This window comes from Pseudonaja textilis, chromosome 3 (genome assembly GCF_049901715.1).
Source record: "Pseudonaja textilis isolate UNSWEBS1 chromosome 3, rPseTex1.2, whole genome shotgun sequence".
Lineage (NCBI taxonomy): Eukaryota > Metazoa > Chordata > Lepidosauria > Squamata > Elapidae > Pseudonaja > Pseudonaja textilis.
In genome coordinates this window covers 34232046-34252738 of record NC_141992.1, presented here as the reverse complement: position 1 = coordinate 34252738, position 20693 = coordinate 34232046, and the positions used below count along the sequence as shown (strand labels likewise).

At 35.7% G+C, this 20693-nt stretch overlaps 1 protein-coding gene across 5 annotated transcripts in view; it reads left to right on the top strand.

Annotated features, from left to right (window-relative positions):
- The first annotated feature begins 4302 nt into the window (after positions 1–4302).
- The window catches only part of CEP250 (centrosomal protein 250), a 37615-nt gene continuing 21224 nt past the window's right edge, over positions 4303–20693 (top strand). For 2 of the 5 annotated variants that reach the window (XM_087929232.1, XM_026697708.2), the window contains exons 1-19: positions 4303–4515; positions 4983–5165; positions 5636–5692; positions 8695–8777; positions 9110–9275; positions 9696–9802; positions 10035–10295; positions 11340–11436; positions 12177–12275; positions 13847–13999; positions 14146–14324; positions 14605–14787; positions 15505–15649; positions 16406–16552; positions 16714–16944; positions 17370–17563; positions 18279–18406; positions 18517–18686; positions 18994–19161. In XM_087929232.1, coding sequence (XP_087785358.1) covers positions 4309–4515; positions 4983–5165; positions 5636–5692; positions 8695–8777; positions 9110–9275; positions 9696–9802; positions 10035–10295; positions 11340–11436; positions 12177–12275; positions 13847–13999; positions 14146–14324; positions 14605–14787; positions 15505–15649; positions 16406–16552; positions 16714–16944; positions 17370–17563; positions 18279–18406; positions 18517–18686; positions 18994–19161 — 2958 coding nt within the window. In that variant the 5' untranslated portion in view covers positions 4303–4308. Of the gene's footprint in view, positions 4677–4982; positions 5166–5635; positions 5703–8694; positions 8778–9109; positions 9276–9695; positions 9803–10034; positions 10296–11339; positions 11437–12176; positions 12276–13846; positions 14000–14145; positions 14325–14604; positions 14788–15504; positions 15650–16405; positions 16553–16713; positions 16945–17369; positions 17564–18278; positions 18407–18516; positions 18687–18993; positions 19162–20693 lie in introns of all 5 variants that reach the window. The other 3 variants (XM_087929233.1, XM_087929234.1, XM_026697709.2) reach the window with 3 other exon arrangements.

Below are 20693 nucleotides of genomic sequence, written 5' to 3'. Positions count from 1 at the left end.
AAATACAAAAATAGAATATTTAGAATGTTAGACAATAAGGAATAATATTGATTTTACTTTTCTTTTCTCTTTTTCGGTATTGGATATTATATTTATATAATGGTTTCTTTTTTCCTTTTTTCTTTTATTTAGGATAGAACTGGTACGACTATATGATTTGTTTTAGAATAAATTACTTAAAATATAGTTATCTCATAAAGGCATGATTGAATAAAAGTATAGTCAAATTTCTTTTTCTTTAATAATGATATGATGATATATAAGTTTGCATTGACAATAAGAGTTATTATATAAGGTAATTGTAATTGTGACTATGAAATGAATGCACAAAACTGATGAACCAACCGACTCACTGTTTATATATAAATACGGGAGAGCTGATGTTTTTATGTTTTGTCTGTTTGTTTGTGTGTTAAAAAACAATAAAAAAATTTTTTTTTAAAAAAAAAATTACTATATTTTGCCATTATTACTTTTTTCACCAGCATTATTTACTGAGTTGCTTGCTCAGACATTCATCTTCTCTTAGTTGAATATTTAGCTGGGAGCAGGGAATCAAAAACTCTTTTGGGGCAATATTATCTATACTGATTTTTCTTGTGTTCTACTTCTGCTAATTTAAATATGTATCATTGTATCTATGTATCTGGTTTATGTACAACAAGAAGTGGTATGGTCTAAAAACCATTTGTAATAGGAAGCAACTTAAAACTAAAATTCTACCAGTCATTTCATCCATTCAAATGTGATTACTGACTGGTGTGACAAAAATGTTGCAGAAGGCAAAAGAATGTCAGCCTTCCAGAAATAATATTACCAATTACTTAATGATTCCTTACATAGACTCTAGGGATCCTGTCTAATAGTGGGCTTTCTCATAAACATTTCATAATTGTTACACCAATCAATTCTTCCCAAGTTGAGAAACCAGAAAATTATTAATTTAAGTCAACTGGTTCCAGCAATTCTCAGTTTTGTACTTGATGACAGATTTTGATTGCAAAATGAATTCTTACTTTGTATTTACCAGTAAGTGCCTTCAAAGTTCAAATACAGAGCAATTTGAAGTCTTCTCATTCCAGGCCACATTTTCATCCTTGGCTTGGGTCTAGAGCTCCAACTTTTTATTATTTATTCATTTATTTATTGTCCGCCCCTCTTACCATAGGGCAGTGAATGTGCATGCAAACCCCCAAAATGCAATGCATCCCCATGCAAGCACCCCCATGCGTGCCATAGGTTTGTCATAACAGCCATTGGGTAATCTGGGCGGTTTAGTGTTAAAATACTACAATATTAATTGCTTCCAGCAAGGTTTTTTTTTCCAATGCAAGAAGGCCAGTTCTGGACCTTCTATTGTTTGGGAAAAGATTGCTTACATTCAAATATATGCTAAAATTATACCACAGCAAGCTAAGATGCCATAAAATGACTGCAAACTTTAAAGAATTTCTCACTATATAGAATATCCTGGCATATTCTATGGTAGTCTACATTAGAGTAAACAGTCTACAGGTAGTCCTCGACTTACAATAGTTCAGAAAAAAATAGATTAATTACAATAGTGAATGTTCAAAGTTACAAGGGCACTGAAAAAAAAAGACTTATGCCCATTTTTGACACATATGACCTTTATAGCATCCCCATGATCTTGTAATCAAAATTCAGATATTTGGAAAATGGTTCATATTTATGAGTGTTGCTTTGTCCCTAGGTCATGTGAAAACCTTTTGCAATCATTTGATAGCAAAATCAATGGGAAAGCCAGATTCACTTAACAACCATGTTACTAACTTATCAACTGCAGTGATTCACTTAACAACTGTGACAAGAAAGGTTGTACAATGGAGCAAAACTCACTTAACAAATGTCTCATTTAACAACATAAATTTTTGGCTCAATTGTGGTTGTAAGTCAAGGACTACCTATTGTGAAGAACAGACAGTGTGTTTTAGAATGAAGTTGTATTTGCAATGCAGACCTTTTGCAGATATATGCAGAGAATATATTTGTCTGCAACATTGCTCCAGAGAGTTCTAAAAATGCTTTTCTCAGTGTATCATTGCTTTTCAAATATAGCTGGAGTTCAGAGATAAAATCTACTTGCTAATCTGTGACATTGCATGATTCAACTTAAGCCAGCAAGTGTTTGTTACATTCCCTACTCCACTTATTTATGGTTGTTTAAATATAGGAAACTGTGTATTTACATGAGCCCTTTGGCAAACATTTTTAGAAAATAAAAATGGAAGATGGTTGCTGCCCAATGCTTCATTTGAAAATGTGTCCAACCCCCCTGCTCTCCCCTCCAAAATGATTGTGCTGGGATGGAAAAGAGCATCATGGGAGATTAAAAGGGACTGCAGGGAACAGCCTCAGTAGTTTTACTTAAGTATGGATGTTTTTAATCTTGTTCATGCCTATAAACACAGCAGATAAGAAAATCTTTTTCCCAATAGCTGTTTAAGGATGTCTCTGACATACTCCCAAAATTCAAATCTGTCCATTGTCCCCAGAACACTTGCTTATTCTTGGCACAAATCATCTCAAACATAACACAGGCAATCTGCTTGAAAGAATAATTTGTACAACAACAAACATCGTATTTCCTCTTCTAAAAAAAAGATTAAAGGATCTTTGCAGAAAATTTAACACCTGCTCCATTAAAAAAACAAAGAGCAGGGTCAGTCTGGGCACCATGGGCTTCTTTGGCATTCACAAAAAGGTTACCATGAATTTCTGTCTCTTTAAATAACAAAAACCAGTTGCTGTGGCTTGTATGTCTAATAAATGGCATTTATAATAACTATAAAGTAGAATCTCCAACTTATTGACCTTATAAATCAACAAGGTCCCTTCCAACTTCTGTTATGCCTTAACATAGTTTTAATGCAAGTGAAAGCCTAAGAATCTGAAGAAGCAAGTGGCTGAATGCAAAAATCCAAGGCTTTGAAACTTAGGCACAGAATGGTACAAAAACAAGCTGCAACCAGTTCACAGAATCACACAATGTGAGTGCACCCTTCAGTTAAAACAGAAACACATAAAACAACTTTGTATATTTTCAGACCAAAATTAAGATTGATCAGATTTTTTTCATTTTCAATTCCATGTAATTTCCCTTCAGAAATCAGTACCATTTTCTCTTCTATTGTTACAAGTACATCCCCATTTAAATGAAACTGAAGATCCAGGACAGCAAAAATAATGAACAAGAAAATGGATTTTATTTATTAAAGGAAGCCAGTCTATAATGTGAGTCTCAAGTGAGAGTCATTTAAAAGAGAGAGAGAACAGTTGATAGCTATAGGTGCTGAAATGGAGAGCAGTAACCATATTCCATTAATCTAGAACTATAATTAAAATAATCCATGGAGTATACAGCACCTCATATCTGGAGTTCTGAATTTGGAACTTATTTGTATGATGTATAGCTGATAACATATAGATATTTCTTAACAGGCAATTGAATATTACCAAAGAAAGATAAAAAATCCCCAAATAATATAAAAACACTGTTAAGAAAATTGACACAAATCTTTATCACCTATTTCTGTGTTTTATCTGGAATGAAGTGCTAGTAAATTTATAGATGTTATAAAAGGTGACATCTGTAAAGCATGTTGGTTTGGAGATGAACGACGCAATGGTTATGATTTGCAGAAACTCGCAAGAAATTCTAGGGAGGGATTTTACAATCTGTCTTCCACTATATTCCAGACTTTTCCAAATTCATGGTCGTTGTGTCAATGACACTATCTCATCCTCTCCCCTTCTTCTTTTGTCTTCATTTTTTCTCAACATCAGGATCTTTCCTTACGGGTCTTCTCCTGTCATTTGGTAGCCCAAGTATTTGATCTTCAGCTTTAGTATCTGTCCTTCTAAAGAACAGTCAGGTTGATTTCCTTTATGATTGGCTGATTTGATCTCCTTGCAGTCCAGAGCTTTCTTCAACACCGTCCACAATTCGAAAGCACTTGAATAATACGGGGGACAATAACATAAGTCAAAGCGGGGAGAAAGGAAGCCGGGAAGAGAAGCAAATCTAAAGATAGCGGGAAAAAAGGGATCTGAAGACTGGGAGGGGGGAGGAATCCTTTCTTTGCTACCTCTCGGGTCTTCACAGAACGTAACCAGAAGATTCCCCAGCAATATTAAAATACGAGCTATGTTGACCAATTAGAAAGAGACAGTTTTTAAAAACAAACACTTTCATCTTCCCGCTGTTCCGCACCAATGTCATCTTCCCTTCGAACCAATAGGAGGCAGTGGAGAAGTACAGAAGCGGAGCCCAAGGGCTCATGGGTAATGTCGTTTTTCAAGGGCAGCCTTAATTATAACCTCCTTGAAGTGAACTCTATTTCCCACAAGTCGTTTCTGGATTTTTTTTTTTTTTGGCTTATTGCTCCTGCTACCAAGCTCGGGAAAGATACTGCACAGCTGATTCGCAGCTTCTGGCCTACTGCTCTTCTCCCCCTCCCCTCCCACCGGTCTCACCTGCTCGCTGCTTCACAGGTGAGGAGGAGCAGAAAGGCAACTGCATCCTAACTTCTGGGCGAGAGGGCTGTTTCGGATTTTACCCGAGATCCATGTTCAGTGGCATTAGCGAGCCTGGGAGTAAAAGTCTTGCGATCCCCGAGATCATAAGAATTTATACTGGTACAGCCAAATATTAGGTATGTTCTTGCTTTTAGAGCTGCGGACGAGTTTCTGAACTTTAGAGAAATTCGTTTTTGTAAATACCTATTTTTTCCACTTCTGTGGTGTATATTAAACGCCTGTAATTTTTCATTCGTGTATTGGACACAAAGCAGACTAGTTTCTGTCCTGGGTTATTTTACCTCTTTTATCTGTTTAAAGAATGCCAAAGCAGTAGTGCTTGTTATGCTTCTGTTAGTTATTGAAAAGAAAAGACTGTCAGCAGATTTTGCTGCCAGAGGAGAGGAATCAACCTTGCTCATGCAGATTTTTCCTCCTTATAGATGGAAGAAGAGAAAACACTGAACAGCATGAAAACACAGAGGGGAATTTTGTTGCCAGATGACCAAATAACTGTATTACATCAAAAGATGATGGAAAACCGTGCATCCTATCGCCAGAAACTACAAAGTTCCCAAGAAGCACAACACCGGCAGGCAATACTTGTTCAAAAGCTACAGGCAAAGGTAAAAAAAAACAACCTTTCTGTTCCCAGTGACACCCAAAGAAAGTGATGGTGTTTTCTTCTTAGATGCACAAATAAATAAAAGAGCTACTGAGGTATTAATGGGGCTGTGCAAGAATGGAGGAGAAACTTATACAAATTCCCACTTATGGAAATTACTAAGCAACTTCTGGGTTATTTTGTCTTTCAGCTTAAGCTCCCCCAGAATACAATGGCTGTGAGGGTAAAATTAGCAGTGGCAATGCTACTTTTAAGTTGCTGAAAGAAAAGCAGGATATAAATGTAAAAATACATTTAAAAATGACCAGCCTATGCTTGAAAATTGTTCTAAAACTGGAATTTATATTTGCTTATATGTGCATAGGCATATAATTACAAGAAAGTACAGAAAAACTGTTAATTGACAAATGTGAAATTGTTTGAAATGTGCTGTAGCACACAAAAGATGTACTCTAATTTTCTGTTTATCAGGTTTTACAGTATCGAAATTGGTGCAAAGAATTAGAAAAGCGTCTGGAATCCAATAGTGTGAGTAACTGTTGGAAGTGACTATCATGATTTTTGTAATTATGTGTTATAACAGTGTGCCATGCAAAAGAGAGAAAGGTACATTCTGTGGAATACTTGTTTGTTTGCTTGCAGACATTTCATTATTTGAAGGTAACATCAGTACTAGTGAGTGTGAGGTTTGTTCCTTCTTTATGTTTTGAAGCTTGGCCTTCAGTGTTGGTGGGGTATGTCTTTTCCTTGGTAGTCCCTTGATTACAATATTGTTTTCTGCTTGTTTGTCTGGTGTTAACCCCTGCTTACCTGGGTGTTGGCTGCTGGAAGGGATGTGTTCTGATCTTTTTTTTTCCTTTTTAGCTTTTTGTGGCCTTTTGATTAGTGTGTAAATATGGTTATCTTATGTGTGTCAATTGATGGCTTTGTCTGAATGCCAAGCCTCCAGGAATTCCCTACTGTTTTTGGATTTAGTTTGGTCTAGGATGCTCATTGTTTTCCGGTTAAAGTTTCCCAAATCTCAGTAGCACTGAAGATGTTACCTAGTTGGGTAATGAATCATCTGCAAGCAAACAACCAAGCTCAGAAAGCACCAAGGACTCCACAGTTCATTTCTGAGCTAGGAATATTATCTTCTGTCCTGAGCATCTTTTGTCCTGGGCTTTGTGTCCATGGGATTCCACCTAGTACTTTTCTGACTTGGTTGAAATGGATTCTCCTTTGCTTTCAATTTCTCTTTCTGTATATTTTGAACCGCAAGCTGACTTATTTTTTTCCAAATTCCCTTTGCTTTTATATCTTCAACCATCTTCCTTATTGGTTAAGGAAGAACTGTTCAGTAGAACTCATCCCCTTTCTCTTCTGCACCTTCTTGTAATGAAACAATAAGAAAGACCACTGAGAATATTGCAGGATATTCCAATCTTAATTGTTACCAACTGATTCAGGTAATCCTTGACTTATGACCAGAATTGGGACCAGAATTTCCATTGCTAAGCAAGACAATTGTTAAGTAAGTCACATCTGATTTTATGACTTTTTTGTCACAGTTGTTAAGCAAATTGCTGCAGTTAAGTGATTTACATGGTTGTTAAGTGAATCCGGCTTCCCCCATTGATTTTGCTTGCTAGAAGCTGTTTAGGAAGGTAGCAAATGGCAATCACATAACTACAGGATGCTGCAACTGTCATAAATACAGGTCAGTTACAAACACCTGAATTTTGAGTATATGACCATGGGGATACTGCTATGGTTGTAAATGTGAAGACTGGTCATAAGTCACTTTTTTCAGTGCCATTGTAACTTTGAATGGTTGCTAAACAAATGGTTGTAAGTCAAGGACTACTTATATCCAGGTAGTGAACTATTGTTATTCTCCTCTGAAAGTTCTGGTACAGGACCCCATTTTCCTTATTTAATTTGTGGTGTACTAGACAGCCTCACTATAATACTCCTTTTCTTGTATTCTTACAAATTTGTTCTTGACTGAATTCTCCTCAAATTCCTGTACGTGGGTGCATTTCTTTCACATATAATGCCATTCTCTGTTACTGTGATGACCCAGAGTATCTCAGAAATATAATAAAACCCAAAACGTAACTAAAAGTCCTTTAATGCCTTCAACTTGGCTTCACTGTTTAATTGTTCACAGTGGAGGAGTAAAATATTTTCAAAATAACATTTCAAAGGAAAGAAACACAGTTCAAATTAAAAAAGCTGATAACTAAGTAAAAAACAAAAACAAACCGCATTGAAAAAAGTTAAATGACAGACCAGGATAGATAATTGCCAACTTCAGGAAGATAACCAGGGACAGTTCATTGGAAGAACGCCAACCAAGATAAACCTTCTTTATGAACAAAACACTAATTTGTCTCTAACATCTGTTAGCACACAGGTCCAAACTCTTATGCAAATCTGCCACCTGCAGCCCGTGAAGAGGATCATGGCCCTCTCCTCCCAAGTCTCCTCCCACATTTTACCCTGATCCTCTCCTCCCTGCGTGCCCTAGGATGGATAGGGGATGGGCCTGAGTCCTCCTCTGACTGCTCAGCCAGCCTCTGCCCTTCCCCAGCCTCCTCCACCACCTCTGAAGCCACACTTCCACTCCCTGTTGGCTGTTCCTCCTCTTTCTCAGTCTCCACCAGGGGCATGACAGTTACCTTTTGTCTGGTGTATTCCTTTTGAATACATTTCGTCTTACCTTGCAGTCCATTCATGAATTTCATTTTACAAAGTGTCAATAATATCTTTCAAATTGTATTTGCTTTTTTGTATTCTTCTTTGACACCATATTTTGTGCATTTCTACCGTATAGATCCGTGATGGCGAACCTATGGCATGTGAAGGTGGCACGCGGAGCCATTTGTGCGGGCACATGAGCCCCAGTCAAACTTATCTGCACTGTGTATACGTGTACCTCCCACCTGATTTTCGGCCTGTTTGAGGCCTTTTTCAGCCAAGCCTCTGCAGCCTCGGGAGGCCAAAAAAAACGGCCCTTCCCAAAATATCGGAATTGATTAAACAATCCTGGTTTTTGGCCTCCAAAGGCTGCAGAGGCTTCCCTCGAGTTCAGGGAGGCCGAAAAAAGCCTCAAACGGGCCGAAAATCAGCTGGGATGTGCATGTGCAGTGCAGGTAAAGTGGCGGGGGGGGTTGTGTGCCAATGCGTGTGGGGGGGCGCACTGCATTGTGGGTGCTGGCACGCGCACGCTTTCAGCACGCCACACCAAAAAGGTTCGCCCTCACTGGTATAGATCCACTGGAATCCTCATGTCATGTGTTTTGACCTATACCTTCCTATACTTTTATGCTTTGGGCACTTCTACATCCTGCATTTCTCTCCCAGTCCTATTATCAATATTTGGCATAGCACTGTTTTCTGGATTCTGATAACTATTCTCATTCCAGAGCCACACATTTAGTTGAACTGTAATTAAATGAATATGGCTTAGTACTATGCCATTGTTTATCCATTTGATCAGTATTTTATAATCTGATGTTTAATTAAGACTTTGCTTTCTCACGAAGGATTCTCATCCACATCTACGGGATCACAAAGTGGAACAGAATCTAGAAAACATATTGGTTCATTTGGAAGAAGAACAGCAGAGGTGAATTAAACCTAATTGTCAAAGTGTGTTGAGTAACAGTACAATTACAATAAAGGTAGTTATTGCTTTGATTAGTGACTGTTTGCAATTAGAACAGTGATGAAAAAGTAATTTTATATCCATTCCTTGCATTTATGACTTTCACAGGTCCATAAAACAAAGGAAACCTGAACATCATAGGCACAAATGTGCTTTCAGCTAGCAACTGATTCACTTAATGATCAAGTTGTCAGTCCCGCTTTTGGTTGCTAAATAAGGAGTATTTGTACTGATGCTAGCTCGTCTTCTCAGAATCATGCTTATTTGTTTAAACTATCACTTTTATATATCAGATGTGAGAATTTGGGTAGAGTTAATATCTTGCTTCGGAAACACTTGGACAAAGCTAATGAAGTGAATGGGGCACTCCAGGAAGATATCAATAAATTGACAGATGATTGGACAAGAGCCAAAATTGAATTAGAGCACAAAGAGAGTGACTGGCACAAAGAACGGGAGGTAAGAATGCATTTGTAGTAAGATTACAGAAAATGTAAGGAGAATATTTTTTTTCCTAGACAATATTGAATTCCAGTTAAACAGGAATTCCCCATGCTTCAGCTTGAACAGATACTTGCTGATAAAGATTAAGTTGGTAAATATTAAGTAATCAGACTAAGGGTATAAACAAATGTATATGATTCTAGCAGTCAAAGATTGCTAGATCTTTGGGAAATGGGAACCAAATGCTTTCCTTTCTTAATTGATCAGTTAATTTTGAAAGTTGATTCATATTACAGAAAAAGACTAGCAAGGATAAAGTTTAAGGATATGAGCCTTAAAAAGTTTTTTTTTCCTTTGAAAAAGTATATTCCAAATTACTGTGGTGGGCTAAAACAGAGACTATGTTGTCAATTGTAATTTTCTTGTTCTTTGTAGCTCTTTGAACACTATAGGCAATCTGAACATGATCGTATCCTTGGCATTTGGCGGCAAGTGGTGACGTTACATCGGCATTTTTTGGAAATGAAGACAGCAACCGACAGGTGAAGAGAAATGGATTCTTCTATCAGTTAAAATTGTATACAATTAAATTGTATGTGGAAATGTCCTTTTTCTATATATCAGTGAAAGAATTATGATATATTTCTTTCACTACTGAATAGGAAGGAAGATTCTTACCTATTCCATCTTTCCTCTGAAGACTTTTGGTTTACAGTGGTTAAGTTCCACTATCTATAGATTGCTAGAACGTGGTATTATTTATTTTTACTCCAGGGATCTGTCTGAATTAAAAGCTGACCAAGTGAGACTTTATGGCTCTATATTGATCAATTGTTTCCATGTGAGCTCGGATGCCCAGTTTTGGGAGACCAAGCATTTGGAAGATTCAATCCTAAGATGCCAGCTGCAGGAACGCCGACAACTTGGTATAAAATTAGAGAAAATAGATATGGAGAAAGAAAAATGCCAGCAAGCAAAAGCAATTGTGGCATTACATGTCAAAGAAGATTTTTCAAAGGAAGATCTTCAGAGCAGGTAAGTTCCATTTAAAAGATCCACTAATTGTCTTCACTGGTTGTAGTTCTTTATTCAAATTATACTGGCTGTTAGTGCCAAGACTTTATCAAGGAAGTTATTTTTGTTACAAATCATAGTAAGAATAAATTATACCAAATAAGAATTTAATTAGTAGGGAAAACTGGAAAGATACAGCTAATAGAATGTGGGTTTGCTTAGGGTTATCCTGTTCTTTGTAATTTGGATTATTTTGTTTTCATTATTCTGGACAAAGTGAAACCCAGTGCACAATAAGTGCTGGATTATGTTGTACAAGGAAAATCTGCCTAATTTGAATGATCAGGAAATGTATTCATAGTGATGTAAGCCAGAACTAAGCTTACGTAAGGTGAAATACAATACATTTCTTCATAAATTTTGAATACTGTGATGCATTTACTATTGGCCCAAATAAGTAATCATTATTCATTCTGTCTTGGTAAAAATGCAGATCTTCTGATAATTGTCATATATGAACAATAGTATTTGGGGGTAAAGAAGGAAAAATGCATGGCTTTATATATATAGGCTATATTTTAAAGTAATATAATTTTGGAGATTGGGGATGTTTTCTCTATTAAAAGTGTGTATGTAAATAAAATATTGGGCCGCTATATCACAATTAGTGATATATTGAAGAGGGAGCTTGGTTTCCAGATGGTTGCATTTAGTTCCTTTAGGAATATTCTGTCCACATAAAGGTTCTGTTTTAGCACACTGAGAAAATGGATACAGGAATCCCTTTGGTTTTAGAAAGTTTACCAACTGCAAATAGTAACAAAGATTGTATTGCTCCTTCAAGAGATTAATGTAAATTATATAATGAGATTTCCCGCCCTGAGTTTAAAAATGGGGTCTCTGCTGAGAAGTTAGGATTCCTAAATGCATAAAAGTATGCACAGGGTTCTCATCTCATTCTCATCTTGAGCTTTCAGGGACAATGAGCCACAAGTAGAAGCAACAGTGTGAAATTGTGTTAGACCAAAATATCTTAGTCTGTAAATATTGCTGTTCTCTTTTCAGGGTGCTGGAGTTGACTGCTTTGCTTGACGAGTCTCATAAACAGAATGAAGAGAAGGAGAAGACAGTGAAGGCTCTAAGAGAGACGGTGGAAATGCTGGTATGTTGTCAAAGAGTTAGAGAAAATCCAGTGGAAGAGATACTCAATTCCTTGGTTTGTTACCATTTAGGAGACATTCCAAAGCCAAAAGATAATTAAAAACTCAAAGTTATATAGCTTACTTCATGCAATTTTAGTGAGAACTGCTTTCACAAGTTAAATGATGGAGCACAAGATCTTTTGGAAAGAAATGTACTATTTGCTACAACAGTAAATACCTATTGTTTATATAATTACACTATTCTTTATTTTATGTGTACTGAGCATTTGCACCAAGACAAATTCCTTGTGTGTCCAATCACACTTGGTCAATAAAGAATTCTATTCTATTCTATTCTATTCTATTCTAATTCTATTCTATTCTAATTCTAATTCTAATTCTAATTCTAATTCTATTCTTTTGAAATGGAAAAATAGGTTGTGCATTTATAAAGCCAAAATTCTTTTTGCTAATTGAGTTCAAAAACATGTCTGCAAATATAAACTGAATTTCAATTTTAATAGCTAGTTAAAAAGTACTAATTTTCCTGTACTGCTCTGGAATCCTATAATACTTGATGGATTTGCCTACAGATAGAACTCCTTTTGGTATGCTTTCATATATATTTTGGCTAGCGATATATGTCTATTGCAGTTTTATTGACATGTGACCAGTATTCCCATTATGTTCTAAGTCCAGATGTTTGTGCGGATTCAGATTCTATAAACAGTGATTTAATTCTAATACTTTATTTTTTCAGAAGGCTAATAATTTGAAGATAAATTGTGACCAAATACCAAGCAAAGATATTAGTGAAGAAATATTTTCTCTGCAACATGTACTAACAGAAATTACCCAGGTAGTATAATCTGGATAGCTTTTCATGATTCTGTTACTTTTTTAAAATATAAATGAAATATCACATTCTTTTGTCTAGAGGTACACATTTGGATACCAAGGGGCATACTTTGTAGTGTAGGACGGGCCTGTGTCCACTCATAACATAACCATTGTGATAAGTGTGGCCAATCACAAAAATATATTTATTATACAGCAAGCATTACATTACAGACCCCCAATTTACAAAATATAGAAAAGCTTTATGCAAAAGATTTATTGATTTACAATAATTTTTGTTGTCATCTCAGACTATGGGGTTCTTAATAACAACAAAAAAAACCCATGTAGTTTTAAATCAAATCAAAATAATACTGCCCCCCAAAACACAGGTACTTCCCTATGTTAGCTGATTGCTTATACCTCCCTCCACCACCATATCTCAAAACCTGCTGAAGAACATAGTATTAATATTTTTCAAAAGGACAACAAAGAAAGTTTCATCCTTAGTTTGAGCATCAAGTAGTTCCCTATTGAATTTTCTGCCCCCACTCCTTTCCCTTGACTTTTCACATGAGAGGATTTCTTTCCTACCCACTTGCCTTTGCAGAGTGGCCAGATAAATTTTATCTTGCTTACCTGGTACCCAAAGGTAAAAAGAGACTTGAGCCATAAAAAGCTTTATAGTTAATAATCAGAACTTTGAATTGGACCTAGAAGCCTTCTGGTAACCAGTACAGCCTCAACAAAATTGGCATTATTTTACTGTTCTTGTATCAGCTAATTAGAAGAGTTCAATCAGAGTGGACTGTCACTCACTGGAGGCTTGTAAATAAATTGAATAAATATGGTGCTGGACTAAATGACTTACAAGGCCCCTTTCAAGTTACATTTTCTGTTATTCCACAAGAAGAGGTAGATAGTTGGTTATAAATTTCTTATTTGTTTAGAAGGAAGACAATGCCTATCTTAATATATTAGAAATATGTTCATAAAATTGTTTTGTATTTAATAACAAAATAATCATATTATTACTTTGAGATACTTTGGAGAACATGTTCCGTGTTTCAGAAAAATCTATCTTCCACTATGTGATGATAGTCTTTTAAATGGAGAAATTGTTTTATATTCCATCCATCATATAAGTCATCACTTGGGTAATACAGGCACCCTCTTTACATATTATTTAGATTTAGGGTATTTGGAGGAACAGTTATCAAGGTTATATTTTTCAATTGTACATCTCCAAAATTCAGCACTGGCAATAGTGTCATTATTTGTGGACCACTTGCTAAATCTTCCTAATCAGGCTGTTATTCCCCAATCTCATCAATTGCAAGTTCTGCTGGCAAGTTACTTCTTATAAGCAGTACTCAGCATATGGATAGTAGATGTCAGATGTAACACTGAGATGGCCTAGTCTTGCTTCAACTTGGTAAGGTTCTGTGCAGATATAAAATATGAACAAGGTTAATGACTTAGCTATTGTTCACTAGAATCTTTCAAAAGAGTAAATCCTAGGTAGGAGATTCTATGGAAGGTGATGGTTTTAATATGAAAAACTAGCACCATGAATATTGGTTTGGATTTCAGGCACTTATTAGTGAGAATAATGCAACAATTGGCATCAGGCAAGTTGAAAAGTATGCTGACCCTTGTGGTATCGTGGAACTGAATACTGGTGATTCAGATGGGACCCTTCTTCTTTTACGTGATGTGCTTGCTAGGAGAAGAAATCAAGTAGAGGTAAGAGGACGGATAAGAATACTTCTTCCTCCTATAAAAAAATTCAACACTTGATCTTTGTAAATATCTATTCACTCTCCATTCTCTCATCATTAATGTTTTTTGTTAATCCTTATTTTCTTGGTTCACCCCTCCCCCTTTTGCAGCAATTGAGGCAACAGCTATTAGAAAGTCAAGATTCTGCCACTGCTTTGGGAAAGCAACAAAAGCAGCAGGAAGACCAGTGCAGCTTCCTAAGAGATAGGCTAGAGCAACTAGAAGGAGAACGAGACACATATGCAAGCCAGCTTCAGCATTTACAGTCTGTGCTGGAGACTTACCGTAGGTATGCGTTAGCTTTCTCCAGGTTTAAAGCATCTTCTCCAATTTTCTGCCTTCAGATGTGCTGAGTTTGAAATTGATGGAATTCTTTTGCTTCTCCTGATTAAAAAATTTGAGAGCTGTAGTCTCAAAATATCTGGGAGATGACAGTAATTCTTTTTTTAAAATATATTATACTATTAATTATTAATTTATCTTATGCATCTGTTTGTTGTTGCCATGTTAGTTATTATTCATTTCCAGCAGTATAAGCAAGTACTTAACTGGAGGCTGCTGTTTCGCAGTGATCATGAAACCCTGGACAAATCTAGAATGGAACTGCAGCAACAGCTGGAAATTTTGGAACAGGAGGCCCAGCATTTACGCCAAAGTAACACAGAGCTACAACTAAAAGGAGATATGGCAGATGGAGAGAAAGAAGAAAAACAGGAGGAATTGGAAAGGCTAATGCGTGAGAGAGAATACATGTGAGCTTTTTTGCTTGTCTTGTTCACACATTCCTCAAAGAGCTGTAGTTTGCTCTAAAAAAATGACCTGGTCCCACATTATGCATCTGTTCTTTTTTTAATATGACTTTTTCTCATTCATTATGTTGGAAGATTAATTTTCTGTAAAGATACATATATTTATCTACTTGTTCTAGTTGTGATTTTAACATAACTTTTAGTAAATTAGTGATAATGTTGACTATGTTACCAACCTTAAGTGTCAGATGAAACATATCCTAAGAATTAGGGTAGAATGTAGTCAGTTTGGGCACATTTTGGCTAGTATACCACAAAAGCAATTAAACCTTTACCTATTATAGTCTATGTAAGCTACCTTGCAAGATAATATACTCTTGTATGTATATTTACAGCATGTATATTTAGAACTATTTAGAAAATATATCCAGTATATTGACACAAGCTGCAATGCTTCAATATTCCAATCCTGGATATAAGCATCTTCAGTTTATTGATACAGTTTAACAGGAAAAAAAAATTGAGTGCTTTTTTCCCTCTTCCCTCCCATGTACTGTATTTGAGTTTTGTAAATTTTACTATTGAGTGAATTAGTAGTACTTTGGCTGCAAAACCAGCTTTCAATACTCTTAGGACAGTTTTCTTAGGGCAGAATATGAAAGATGTACCTCTGTTTTAATAACAAATACATGTATAATATTTTTAAAATATTTTTTTCAGTCAGGAGGATCAAAATGCTCTTGAAGAAAAGCATTCATTATTAAAAAATGAATTGATAGCTATGAGAGAATCATTGGAAAAATCTCATCTTGATGGAGAGCTGATGAAGCAAGAAAAATATGAACTTGCTTTAGCATTAGAGCAGGTACTATTAATGTACTTTCTTGTTGAGACCTTACCTTATATTTTAAACTGGAAATATGTAAAGTATAAATGTCACATTAAATGTTATATACTATACCTTTACTCATTTACTAACTACATTTACTAACTACATTCTGTGATAATTAGGCATTACTAAGTGAGTAAGTGGTGTGAAGATCACTGGTAGCTGATGTCTTATTCAGATAATAATAAGTCCCCTCCCCTCACAAAGTGATCTCTTCTTGTGCTGCTTTTCTCCAGAATGCAGTGCTTCCTTAAAAAGTTCTAAATGCAGGTTAACAAGCTCATCTCTGTGACCTTAATTAGTTGATTAGAGCCCTTCTGCTGGCTGCAATGCGGCCTGAGACGTACAGGACCTTAATTAGTGCCGCACTGAAGGTTTTTGTTGGGAGGCACAAAATATGGTGGTAAGCACGCTTATTGGTTGGTAACGACATTAAATGAAAGTTGGCTGTAATGATCAGGCTAATTAAAATGTATTTTATGTTATATATTTCCTGAGATTTATATATAATTCCAGTGAATAAGTATGTTAGGCATAGAAGTATGTTATCACACAGAAGGCAATTACAACACCATCTTTTCCTCTCCTTATCCCCAGTGCTGCTCACAAGATTAAATTATTTGGCCATAATTGGATGAGCAGAATTTGGCACGTGTTCAAATCACTGAATTGAAATTTGTCATAGTGTTTGATAGGTGTTTGTTTTTGATATGTTTAATTTCATTCTGTAAGGCTGAAGAGTCTCTTGCAAAGCTAACGGGTGTGCACAATAGGCTGAAGGCAGAAACTGCTAACCTTCATGATACAGTTACAAAGATGAGTGCCCTTAATGAAGCACTAGCACTGGATAAAGTGAGTTTAAACCAACTGATTTTGAAGGTAAGAACATATTCTAGATCCATTGTTCTTACGCTGAATGGCATGTAGTATGAAAATAAGGGATATGTTAATTCAGTGATAGTGTTCAGCTCAGAATAAAAACAAGTATTTCTTCAAGCTAAGATTATCTTTATTAATTGTTGGTCTTTCATAACATTCAGTTAGAACAAGAAAACCAGGCTCTCTTGGACAAAGTAGATCACATGGAAAGGAGCGGGGCTTCCTTGCAAAAGCAGCTTAACCAGACAGAAAGAACAAATGAAGAATTAAGTGCAGAGAAGTTTCGGTTGGAACAGTTGCTGCATAAGGCCGAGGAGTTGCAGGAGAGCTTACAGAATGAATTGAGAGTACTAACAGGTGAAAAGGAAGAGGCCAATGAGAAGCTGAGTCAGGTGAGTATTAAAAGCTAACTTGCATAGATAGCATTGTTTCCTGTGCCAGAGGTCAATGATTGGGGTACAATCAGGCAGGAGCCCCAGCAAAGTATAGTACACTAATGTGTATAGAAGAAAGTTGGCCTGGGGTTCCAGAAGTTTTCATTGTGGGGTGGTGTTTTGTTTTTGCTGTTTTTATTTGTTTTAGGAGTTCCCAGAGTAGTAGTTCATAATATGGGTAGTTATTTAAATAAAAGCACATAACACAGTGTAGATTTAAAAATGTAGTAGATTTTACTATTTGTTTTATTGATTTATCCTGGGGGGGCATTATACATATTTTTATACATATAAGTAAACAATGAAGCCATGAAGATTTCCTTTTTTACTATGGTATCTATTGAGACTATTTTATACTAAACTTTTTTTTTTTGTTCTTGTAGGTACATCATCAGAATGAAATATATCATACTAGTTTGGAACAAGCAAATCAAGAGCTAATTCATACAGGGGAAATGCTGTCCAAGACTTCTAGAGAAAAGGAATCACTAATGCGTGAAAAAACTGCTTTGGAAGTACGATTAAAAGTTGTTGAGAGAGACAGACTGACTCTTACAGAGCAGGTGTCCAAATTTAGGTAAGAAAGTGTTGGATGAAGATTATTTGTTTATTTGAATAAATAATTATATGTTCATGGTAATTTGGATTCTGAAAAAAATCTTCATATTTCATAATACAAAGCTCTTGTATTTGGTCTGCCCTTGCAGAAAGCAACTTAAGAAATACATAGCAGTTACATTATTATACCACATTATTATGCCACCTCTTATACACCATATTATAAGAGCCGTGGTGGTTAGAATGCAGTACTGCAGGCTACTTTTGTTGACTGCCATCTGCCAGCAATTTGGCAGTTCGAGTCTCACTGACTCACAGTTGACTTGGCCTTCCATCCTTCTGAAGTTGGTAAAATGAGGACCCAGATTGTTGGAGACAATATGCTGACTCTGTAAACTGCTTAGAGAGAACTGTAAAGCACTGTGAAGCAGTATACAGTGCTATTGCTATTATTCAAGCCTTATCCAAGTTTGAAATTATGCATATAATTTGTCGGATTTGCTTTAAAGGAATCAATATAATGCACACACAAAAGTGTATTCTTTCCCAATATTAACTGTCTGATATCAGCCTGACAAATAGATACTTACTAAAGTTATTATTGTTTATATATCAAAATTCTAACTGGAGTACTTCAAATGTGACATTTTTTCTTATTATATATTTCAGGTTTCAAAGTGTTGTATAAGAAAGAGACAAATGCTAAATGCCAATTTTATGTCTGATTCTTGTAGGTCAGGAAAGGATCTTTTGGAATCAAATTTCTTCCAGACTCAACAGCAATTATCTCAACTAGAAGTTACCCGAGATCAATTGGAAATGAAAATTCAGACAATTAACCAGGCCAAAGAAGTGGTACAAGGTGAGAAATGGTTGGGAGTTTTCGTGAAACAGTAGGATACTTATATTTTCTTTGGATAATGGGAAATGAGATAAGTGGAAATTCAATTCCTTCTTTGCTTATTATTTCAGGAGAAGTGAAGTGCCTTAGGGCTGAGCTGGAAGCTGCAAAATCAAAAGTTGAACAAGAGAAAGAAGAAAAAGCCCAGCAGCTATCGCAGATAGAGCAGAAGTACCAAGAAACCCTCCGCCGCTGCTACACTGTACATAAAGAAGAAATGGACACGCTGTCTAAGAAGCTGGCAAGCATTCATACATTTACTTTGTCATTGGTTCTGTGTCTCACATGTTTGTTATACCTCATACTAAATTATACGACTTTTTTTTCCTTTTCTCCAGATGCCCTGTTTCACCTCAACCTATGTGTTCTCTTTCTGGTCAATTCTTTTTTTTTTTATCTCATTATATGACATTAAGACATAGTATCTTGTCTTTAGTTAACCCATTTCAAATCTTTGCTTAAAGGCAGAGCCTTTGCTTTAGTGGTTAAAGAAGAAATCATTCTTTTTTTCTCTATATATTGATTAGATTCGCCTAATGTATTTCTAGGGAAATGAACGTGAACGTCGCCAAATAGAATTGGAACATATAGGCAAGGAGAAAGAAGAGATTGAAAGTGTCTATGAAAGGAAGTTGTTGGAACTGCAGCAGAAGATCACTGAAATTCAAACCCATATGGAAGACGAGCTCATCAAAGCTGAAAATGCCAAACAAGAGGTAGTATGGCTTGTATTAGAACTTCCTTCTCCACTCTGAACACCATTAGGAGTTTAGAATTCATTCCTCAAAATTCTCATGCCAGTATGGTAATTGCTGAGAGTCTACATATCTTGAAGTTTTGCTTCAGCCCCTTCGTTTTTATCTTTATTATTTATGACTGATATATTAATGTGGAATATTATTGCTACTTATTCCTCTTTGTTATTACTTTAGATATTAAATTTTTTGCAACTGCATATCTTCCAATTGGCTGTTATTTACACACGTACCATTCACACATCGGCCTTCCCATGTTAGATGTCTATCATTCCTTTAGGTAATAAGAATTTTTGAGATGAGGAGATTGAACATTTTATAATGATAAAAATAGAATTGCTATTACATGGAATCTGGAGTAATAAAAATTAAGATGTTAAAGGGATACTCTTTTGCTTGTGTTAATTTTTAAGTATATTTAAGACGTTCACGTTTTATATATCTTCTGTGTTGACTTTGGTCTCACAGGTTTTTACTTAAAAATTGTTTTTTGAGTTACTTATATTCTGTTTCATGCAGTGCATTTTTAAAACATATTTATCCCTGATTAATATCTGGGAATCTAATTTGAGCATACATTGGTGAAGCTGCTCTTTGCAAATTTTAATATAAAAGCTTCATTCACACTGACTAAGTGAAAACCTATTTCTGACTAGCTTCACCCTTTCTGAGAATTAGCCAGAAAGTTTATGAAGCAAAATCAGGAAGTTCAGTACAATTGTTAATCTCCCAAACAAAATAATAGAAGACAATAAAGAAGGAATATAAAGGAAATTTCTTACTCTCTGTGCTCCATTGTCCTTGTGGTCAGTGGGTGCTAAAACTCTGAATGTCTTGTAATACATCAGTAATGTATTAGTAGTATTTAGCAGCATCTCACTTGTACCCTACACTTAATGAAGGAAGTACCTGAAACATGTAGGAGAAGAAATATAGATAGAGTTGTATAAGTTGTCTTCCTTCTTTCATTAACATTTGGAAGTAATTCTATAGTAGTTGGAACCACTGAGCCTATACTTAAGAAAACATGTTTGTAAGTGTAACCAGATCCACTAAGAGAACGTAGAGAATAGATGTTTAAGATCAAAAGGACAAAGTTTGTTAACAAATTACATGAACTTATTGAAAGACTCCACACCTGAACTTTCTATCACCAGGGAATTGGGGGTGAACAGTCGGGGAGGGAAAGAAGAGGGCAGGATGCTATTCTAACAGGAACAAAAAGGGGAAAGTATTTCAAGAACATATTTCAACAAGAAGGCAATTTTTCTATTGGAAAAACAAACTAGAGAGAAATCATCAAATGAGGGAATGAAAGAAAACATTCTTTCCTTGAGTTACTTCTGGGTCAACCTCTGGGAAAAGGTGCATAAAGCTGAAGTTTTAGAGATGCGTCTCCCAAAAAAGTTGAGCTTAAATCAATTGCTCTCTGGCACCTCTTTCTATTTCTCAAGTTTGGTGTGAGGATAAAGTGGAAAGGCATAAGATAATCT